The sequence below is a fragment of the Lactuca serriola genome, chromosome 8 (genome assembly GCF_051521515.1).
Source record: "Lactuca serriola cultivar US96UC23 chromosome 8, Lser_US96UC23_V15, whole genome shotgun sequence".
Taxonomy (NCBI): Eukaryota; Viridiplantae; Streptophyta; class Magnoliopsida; order Asterales; family Asteraceae; genus Lactuca; species Lactuca serriola.
In genome coordinates, this window is record NC_136415.1 from 236,289,766 (window position 1) to 236,299,970 (window position 10,205).

Consider the following 10,205-nt stretch of genomic DNA (forward strand, 5'->3'; position numbering starts at 1 on the left):
ATTTGCCTTTTGTTTCAGCTTCTAAGCAACAGGTTCACTCTTCATGGAAGAGGTTTCACTTGTTGGGGTCACTTCTTCCACTGGAATCTCTTTTGTGCCACTTGAACTTGGAACGTCAAAGTTAGTAGGCTTATTCAAAGGTTCAGGCACATATCTACCTTTGGTCTTCCATGATGTTCGCTCCGACAGACCTACTCTTTCATCTGCGTTGTCTATCGGTGCAGACCAGAAAAACTCATCACAGCCATCTCCATTATCTTCGTTCACTATGGCAGTGAGTTCGGCTGTCTGATGTTCGGTTACTCCTGTGACCTTATACACCTGATTAGGAGTTGTTCTAACTTTCTGAAACACGACGGCCTTTTCTTTAAGGATTAGGGACTTAGTTTTGGACAAACGAGCAAATTCCATAGAATTTTCAGAAATAAGGTTTTTATGGTTTTCAGGTTCGCTCCTGACGAACTCAGAACAGTCAACAACATCCTCTACAGAAATTTCACTCATATCATCGTCCTCATTAAGTTCAGATGCATTTTCAACATCAATTTTATTTTCTGAACTCAATTTGGCACTCAATGAGTCAAACTTTTGTATGGTTTCGGCCCTGAGTTTCAACTTATCATTTTCATCCAAAAGGTTTTGAAGCATGTCCTTATGGTCTTTGGACTTAATAAAAGATTCAATTTTGTCCAGAACATACATATAAGTAGGATTGACATCGTCAGAAGATACAACAGTTTAATAATTGTATGCTTCGGCATCGATTTCATCCTCCTTAAACTCAAGGAAAGGCAAAATCATGCGATGTATCTTCTGTCATATTTCACAGTTAAAATGCAGTTGAGTAATGTTAGCATAAAGCCTTTTGGCAATCAAACAAAAAACATTCCTTTGTTTTAATAATTTGTGATTGTCTCTTTGCAAATAAATGTTTTCATCCCTAGACGTAATCAGCTCCAACTCTTTCTGCTCTATCCAAATTCTCCGCTCTTCACTCTTGGATGACACCCTGCTTATTTGGTCAGTTAGATTAGAATTCATGACCCGTGTTTGAGTTAAACAACTATCTAGATTCGAGATTCTTGAATTCAAGTTATTTAATTCCTTTTCATATGATTTTTGAGGGATTTTAAATGAAACAAAAAGAGATTGTACCTTCTTAATCAGTTCATCCAGCTCACTGATCTGCACACTAAGAGGTTTCGCTGTAAAGCACAAGTCCTTTTGCTCCTTAGCCTCTTCGTTTCCACCATCAGTGTTGTATCCCCTCATCTGAGATACATCGGTCACCATCAGACATCTTCCATCAGTTTCACCATTCTTTGCAACATAAGCCTTTCCATGAGAAGGCTTTCTTACTTCATCGTCTTCTGAGTCAGTCGACCACACCTGCACGCCACCGAACTCATCATCATCTACCGAACCCTGCACAATAAGAGCATTCATAGAGGGATTAGCAGCAGCTTTCTTCCTCGTAATCTCCTCCAGTCTTTTTAGGAGACTAGCTTCTTCATCCTTCTCTTCATCTTTCTCTGCCATCTTTTTCAGCACGCAATCTTTTGCGTAGTGATTTTTCCCACCATAGTAAAAGCAACTGACATCAGAGTCAACTTCACCCTTCGCTTCCTTCTTCGATTCTTCAACCTTCGGCTCCTCTTTCACCTTTTCAGGGCTGTAGCTTCCCTGCCAATTACGATTTTTGTTGGTAGGGAACTTTTTCTTAATGAACCTTCTGGGATTTGACACCATCATAGCATAGTCTTCAGTTGTCAAATCGTGATCTCCCAGATTTAGATCCTCTTCGTCTTCTGCTATACTCTTACCTTTGGACAGAAGCACCAAGGAACCCAGATTCGAAACCACGCTTTTCTCTTGCAACACAATCTTTTCCTGGGATTTCAGAATCCCCACTAGTTTCGCCAGCGAGTACGATTTGAACTACTCGTGTTCTTTAACCGTTGACACAACAACTCTCCATTCGGATCTTAGGCCATTCAGGAAAGTGACCTTCTGTTCGATGAGCTTCCTTTCAATATCATGTTTGATCATCTTGCTGAGAAGATGATTAAAGCGATCAAATGTCTACGTAACAACTTCCTCTGGGTTCTGCTTGAACTCTCCAAATTCAGAGAGAAGTAAGGTCTAAATTGAGTGCTCCAGATCTTCATCTGTGGAATACAGCTCTCGCAGCCGATCCCAGATTTCCTTTGTTGTACTGCAAGAACTCACCAATCTAAACGTGTCGGATTGAAGAGCGAATCGAATTAGTCTCAATGCCTTAATGTTGCATTGAAACTACTCCTTTTCGTCCCGAGCAACATCTTTCACGTCTTTCAACAAATCATTGTATTCCTTTTGAGTTTTAATGATTCTAGATGTTCCTAAATGAGCAAATGGGCCAGATACAATAGCTTCCCATATCAGATACCCATTATCTTCAGATCCAATGACGTAGTCTTCAAAGTGGTGCGTCCACACTTCGTAATCTTGAGTGTAGAGAATTGGAATCTTGGTTGTAGATCCTATATTGTTTGAGATGTTAATAGGATTAGATTGAGAATCGTCCATGCTTGATCGTTTAACCTGTTATAAGATCAGACTTTGTAATACGTAATATTAGGGCAAGATGAATAATTAATGAGATACGTCAATTATGGAGTGACGGCTTAATAAATATCAATGAATGCAGAATAAACACTAATCACTCCTTTCACAGAAGAGATGTGTATGAATTACACAGTCTCCTGCTCTGATACCAATTGATGAGTTAAGAAACTCTTTGACCGTTTAGATCTTTAAACAAGTTAATCACAAAGGCATAAACAGAAAAATCAAACACAAGAGTGAATCAAAATATGTCGAATGATTCAATAGATTCAAGCCTCAGCAGAGCTCGACAAAGAACTTCCGATGTAGAGGCTACTAGGGTTACAAACGATAAAACAGTAAAAAATCTATGAATGATCGACTTCCAATCTTACGTACAAAGATGCATGCAAGCATCTATAAATACTAAACCCTAGAAATAACTCACGGATGGACTGGCCCAATCCGGATACAAAAAATGGACTAAGGAACGAGCCCAAGACGCAATACTTAACGGACCCTACAAGAATGGAATAACGCAGAGCTTAATAGTGGTTTTCATATGTTGTTGTTCATTTGGATACAAAATTAGTCTTGGTTACTATTTAATTTTTTTACATGTGTATGGATATACTTACGACAAATGGTATCAAGTTAGTATATGTAACTTGAAATAAAATATCATCATTGTATTATGTGTCTGGTAAATAAAAAATAAACCATGCAGATGATATTATCTTAATAATTTTTTTGTGTAAATTTGTTATTGATAAGATATAATAGAAAAAAAAAAGAGTAAAAGCAAGTTAAATACTTACATAGAAATGGAATAAACTTCCAATTAGGAAAATGAATATAGGAATGAAGCATCAAAGGTGAAATGTCATGTTTTGCAGAAAAGATAAAAACAAAAAACTATGAAACTACTTTACTTACTGCTCTAGAAGCTTCTTCAGAAGTAAAAAAAGTAATAACTTGATCCGAAAAGTATAGCACGAAAAGAAGAAGAATATTGTGAGGGATATTTTTTATCACAATTATTTCTTCTTATCAAAAGCTCAAGCAGTATACACCAGACGCGTACAACACAGTAAGCATTGTAAAATTTTTAAAATTTTAAAAACAATAATTCAATAAAAGGACATTGTTTTATATTAATGTATGCCATCTCATAAATGATATGAGGCCCACATAACATGAAGCTCCTACTGTATTTCTTGTTACTGGTACCTATTGCAAAGAAAAGACAGTACATCATCATTCTCTAATTAACTTTTAGATAGCCGAATTCAATAACAAAAAATCTCCCATGTACACCAGCAAAAGAGATTATAATCATACAAAGAGTTCCCCTTTTTATTTCTCAGCCAACGGTGAGTAGTTGACTGAATTTTCTTTCATATCTTGATTGCCATGAACATTTTTTGACCATGCTATGAAAAAGTGTTGATACGATAATAAGGATGCAAATATAGGTTTCATATCAAGAAAAAAGATAATGTCACAAAATACCAACTTACTTTTTGATTTGTCCTACTCAAATTGTAGTTTTTTCAGGAAAATTTGGATAGCTGCTGAACATGCATCAACTACATATGAATATGATATGCATTATTGGTAAGAAGTTGAAGATCCTCTTCCTCACCAACTCAGAGATCTATGTTGCGGGCTAAAGGAATAAACTGAACCGTAGTTGACGGTTAACTCAACATCAAAATCTATAAGAATGTTATAAAATGGTGTCATACCATCACAAAATATTACAAATTGAGAAAAAAAAAGAACTATGATAACTGGCCAGACCTACCAAATTGTATTTCAAGATGAGTCAAAAGAGAAACACATTTTCAAATGACCAAAAACAAATATGAAACATTACCTCATCTAGTTCCATTCTTAAATTGGACTTTATTAACCTTAACAGATGCTTTTGATTCATTAATGTATGTTTTTATCTCCAAATTCAACTATCATATCAGTATTTTCCCAGTTACTCCAGGGTAATTAACAAATTATTTGATTAGTCCTGCATAAAGGGAATTCGTTTCTCATTTTGTGACATAATCTAGTTACATCATTGGAATTTCACATTTAAGCAACAAAAAGTGATATAAAAAGATTAGAAAAAAAATCACCATCACAAATAAGGTTTGAAAGATTCAATCGATTTGTGAAAGAACTCCATGAAATCAAGAATCATAACTTATTGATCAATGTCAGAGACATGAACAGTTCTCCTAATCACATCTTCTCGTTATTCTGTTATTCATCATTCATTTCCCATGAGTAAAGAAACTCAGAACAATTGTTCGTTTCGGAAATTATCATCAAAGAAAGTAAATGAAAAGAGAAGAGAAAATACATACCGTTCACCATTGATGTTGGGAAAAGCGGTTAGGATAGTCTGAAGGAGGAAATCGTTGATGACAGAATAACCGAAGCGAACAGCAACACCAAATAGCGGTAAGTTATGTAAGGAAGTAGACCAAGTACCTTTGTCGTAAGCTATGAATTAAAGATGACTGCATCTGTTTCTTGGAGTATCCATTGACATTTCCTTTACGGTTCATTCTTGAGTTCAAGGGGTTGTGAGAGGCGATGTTTAGGTTTTGAGAGTTCTTGTAGAACTGCCGACAATCATGGAATCGTTTGCTGTAATTTTTGAATAAAACAGATTCGTAGTTCTCAAAGGAAACCGATTTGCAGTTCTTGAAGAGTGGGTGGTTCAAGTTTGGAGAAATCGAGTATTCATCTGAACAGATAGTAGGAGGAGATCGTGCGCGAGGAAGACGCAGGTGGAGAGGAAACCGCCGTTTGTCAGTTGTGGGAGCGAAGAAACTGTAAATGTTGAGTTATTACAGCTGAGATGTGTTGGACGGTTATAGACCCACCGTCATTCATAGTATAGAGAATGTAACTAGATATTTTGGATTGTTCATAAACCGTGACATATTTCATGAATAGTGTCAACTAAATTTCAATTACTTTTGCTTTTGTAAACAATTTTCTTTACTCAATATTTTGGATTGTTCATAAATAGCTAGTGACATGTTCCACTATTTTTGGCAACACTTTAATATTTTCCTCTTGAAATGACATTTCATAATAAATTTTTATAAATTTGTATTATAAGTGTATAACTTGTTATAAAAAAATTAGATAATTTTTAATATATTAAAAATGGTATAAATTTGAATTCGTATTCTAAATTAACGTTTAATATTGTAATTTCATATGTAATTTTGTTATATATGTCATATTGTAATTTAATGTTTGATTCATATTCTAATTACCGTTTAATTCATATTGTAATTTTGTAACACTATAATATTTCAAATATATGAAATAGTGTATCAATTTGAAGGTATCTGTTATGCTATGCTTAAAATAATACTTAAAGTTTCTAATAAACTAATTTATACATAATATACAATATGGGTTAAAAGTAAAATTTTTAAAACTAAGATATATAAATAAAATGATAGTTAAAAGTGTATTAATTGTAACAAGTTAAGGAGGCCTTATAAATATTAGAAAAAACCCCGAGCTTCGCTCGATGCCATGCTTTTTTTTTTTTTTTTAATTGTGGAAGCATCCTTAAAAAAAAAAAACCAGAAGGCAATTAATAAATGACTAAAAATGTAAAAGTTTGAAAAGTAGTTTGACAAAATAAAAGTCCACAAAAGTTTACTAAGAGACTAAAATGTAAAAGTTTGAAAAGTGGTATGACAAAACCAAGATCAACAAAATTTTATTATTTCTAAATTGTTCAAGCTTTTATATATATATATATATATATATATATATATATATATATATATATATATATATATATATATATATATATATATATATATATATATATATATATAGGGGTGAAATCGGTTGATAATTCATAGTTTTCCGAAAACCCGAGAACTAAAAGTGGAGCGTTAGATCAAAACTAATTCATTAAAGACATGATTGCAATCTTAACAATCTCATTTAATGTTTATTTTTTGTGTTATTGTAAATATTAATAGAAATGCCTAAAAATTACATAATAAATCAAATTTTGGATTTTTAAAAAATAGTATTTTTCAGTTTTTTTTAAAAGTGCAGATTTTTTAATTTTTTTTATAGAAAACATGAATTTTTGAAAAAAAAATGAAAAAAAAATATTTTTTTTAAAAAAACTGCAATTTTTTATAAAAAAAATTAAAAATCAATAAAATTAAAAACACCGGAATATTTAAAAAATACTATAATTTTTTAACCAAAAAAATCAACATTTTTGGTACATTTATGCATATTTTTACAAATGCATATATGCATATTTCATTTACTATAATATTTGTAAAGAAATCATAAGAAAACTTATTTTACTTACTAATCTATAAACAAAATACAATAAGTATTTTATTTGATACAATATAAAATATAAAAAACAAAAAATGCTACCAAATTTCAAAGCGTTTTCATGTATTCGTGTCAATATTTCCATATTTTCTACAATTTATCATTTTTCACCTCATCAATATTCACCATAATTTCTTCCAAATCTACAAGAAAATTAAAAAGAAATTGATTGATGCAAAAACACTCACAAAAATACATATACGAATCACATATAATTCATATGTGATTCACATGTAAATCACATGTAATTTATATGTGATTTACATATGAATCACATGTGAATTACATGTGAATCGCATGTAATTCATATATGAATAACATGTGATTTGCATTTGAATCATATGTGAATTACATGTGATTTAGATGTGAATTACATTTGATTCATATGTAAATTACATGTTATTCACATGTAAATCACAAATGATTCACATGTAAATAATGAGAATTAAATGTGATTCACATGTAAATCACAAGTGATTCATATGTAAACCACAAGTGATTTATGAAGCTCAATAGAGAAGCAACTACCAAAAATCAGATGTGGTTAATTAGCTAATAGATAAAATATAATTTTATGAACAAATGAGCTGCAATTTTTATCACATTCGTGTATAAGTTGATCAGCATTGTATAGGTAATATTAATATGTAAAAGTTACTATTATGCTTTACTAAAAAGTGGTGGGGCTAATATTAATATGTGAATGTTGATCGTTTATAGTTTTATTAAACTTTTTAACAATTTAAAATGTAGATATTTACCTGTAGAGAATATTGTCACACCCCAAAACCGGAACGACAGAAACGTTCTGGGGTGGATGACGTCATGTCAAGTATCACAACATATGCAGTATAGTAATCAAAGTACAACAACCATTGCATTAATAGTAATAGTTTTACATGGTTTACATTACATAGAAACATCATAGTAATACAAGTAATAGTAGGTGCAGCTTGGTACTAAACTGTCTTCATCAAAAGCTCCTGGAATGTACCTGTCTATTGCTTACCTGAGAATACAAGTTATTTGAAAGCGAGTATCAACATTTTTACAAATGCTGGTGAGTTTATACGTATTTAGTGTCATTTTATCCAAATAACTTTATATAAGTAGTAGTTTTAGAGTCTATAGTGTATTAGGGTCCTTTCCAGAAAATCATATATTTTCTAATTAAAAGCAGTCTTCTACCAAGACTGGACAGAGTTATGTTGTAAAAAGTAGTTTTCCCTTAAATACTATCATTATCAAAATACGGTGTTTGACTAAGTAGGAGAATATCAGGGAAAATAATATATGCCTCAACAGTGAAGACTGCTGACTAAGGCAAAGAAATCATAGACTCCAGGAGGGTGTCGAATGGTCGACACGCCTGGCTCAGTCTAACAAAAGGAGACACAGACCCCAGATGGTATCAAACGAAAGATATGTCTAGCAAGGCCTAAAAACAGTGGACACAGACCCCAGACAGTATCAACTGAATGATACGTCTAGCAAGGTCTAAAACAAAGTGAAAAACACAGACCCCAGACAGTATCAAATGAAAGATACGTCTAGCAAGGTCTAAAACAAAGAGTGAATGTGAACTTGTATGTAACCATGCTGATCGAAAATGGAGTATCCGGTGACCCTCCAGGTCACGCGTAGTGGTAGTGGTAGTAGTAGTGGCAGTAGTAGTAGTGGCTTCATGTCACCCATGGGCCTTACCGGCGCAGATTGTAGCTAGTAGTCAGGGTGTGGGAGTGTCAGTCCCATATAGATCTATACACATGATGTTCGCTCTCCTTCCCGGAGACTCTGGTTACACGACATTAGCGCAATGAAGCGCCGTAGTGGGAAATAGTGTGTCACATTCTAAAGTAAGAGAACTGGACTAATGATAGAGACTCATAACTGAACTGACTATTGTAACCCTATATGACTATGCTTGTATACATAATATATAACTAATGATCAAACGACCTTCGGACGGACATCCGATCCCACCAGACCACATCTCAACGAAGAAAAGGAAATAGGGCGAACAAGCCTTCCTAATTCCTTTGAACATTATTTATATATATCTATACTAGCACAGGCATACATCTAACTAAGTTTAAGTGTTTAACAAGTATAAGCGTATCGTGAAGTAGAAGCGTATCGTGAAGTATAAGCGTATCATGAAGTAGTAGCGTATCGTGAAGTAGAAGCGTTCCTCGAGTGGGAGTGTTAATAAAGTACAAACGTTTGTGAAGTAGTAGTATTAATAAAGTAGGAGTGGTTCGTGAAGTAGTAGCATAATTAAAGTAAGAGCGTTAATAAGTGGAAACGTTAATAAGTAGGAGCGTATCACTAAGTAAGAGTGTATCACGAAGAAAAAGCGTAAACAAGTATAAGCGTATTTCAAAATGGAAGTGTTAATAAAGTAATAGTGTTTAACTAAGTAGGAGTATAGAAACATGGAAGAAAACTTTGGAAAAACCTTTATGCTTAAGAAAATCATAACTTGGTATTCTTATGTAAAATCAGTTTGAAAACCTTTAGAATTCCTTTGGAAACCTTTCATAAACAAGCTTTAAGGGAAACTTTGATAAAACATTCAGTGCGAAAGTCAATTTGAGGAAGCTTTGTACAAGTAAAAACGTTTTAGAAAAAAACCATTTGCTGTATCATATATAGTAAAACAGTTGACATTGTAAGAAATCCCTGTGCATGCGGGTTATCAATCACATGTGATTGCTATGATAACTGGCATGTTTAACTTGTATTCCCCCCCCCCCCCCCAATAAAAGTATGTAAAATCATTTAAAAGGTTCATTATGGGGTATGAACTCACCTGATGTAAGTAGATCCGACGAAGGTGCCGGTTGGGTGCTCGGTGTCAAGTAAAGACTTGAACACACTTAGTGACCTATTAACATATGATAACATATGTTTACATACAATTAGTACATATAATACTAATTAAAGAAGTATACGCATCCTAAAGTGCGGAAAACACTTTGATAAAGTGCTAGGGGTGTCCCGGGTAACATCTAATGGTGTGCATGGATTAGGAATGGAGTTTACTCTCCAAGAGTAAACTCTATATATAGAGTTCACGGCCCTGGGACAACTCCCCATGAGTTTACGGCCGTAAACTCATGGTGAGGGTGTTCTAGGATGCTTAAAGGCCTCATACCAATTGTGTAATTTTGCTAGGTTCAAATCTAATGTGTTTGATTGGATTTAAGGCACTTATATGG

The 10,205-nt window shown here is 33.4% G+C and overlaps 1 protein-coding gene across 1 annotated transcript; it reads right to left on the minus strand.

Moving 5' to 3' along the window:
• Nucleotides 1–757: 757 nt before the first annotated feature.
• On the minus strand, nucleotides 758–2,911 carry LOC145069784 (uncharacterized). Its single transcript, XM_079016729.1, has 2 exons — nucleotides 1,156–2,911; nucleotides 758–1,009 (listed from the first exon to the last, which is right to left on the minus strand). Exons 1-2 carry the CDS (start codon nucleotides 1,750–1,752, stop codon nucleotides 992–994), a joined length of 615 nt encoding a protein of 204 aa, XP_078872855.1. The 5' UTR covers nucleotides 1,753–2,911; the 3' UTR covers nucleotides 758–991.
• Between the last annotated feature and the right edge of the window lie 7,294 nt (nucleotides 2,912–10,205).

Excerpts from the sequence above, each read along its gene's own strand:
- LOC145069784 (XM_079016729.1), bottom strand. The coding sequence starts at position 1,752 with ATGATGGTGTCAAATCCCAGAAGGTTCATTAAGAAAAAGTTCCCTACC.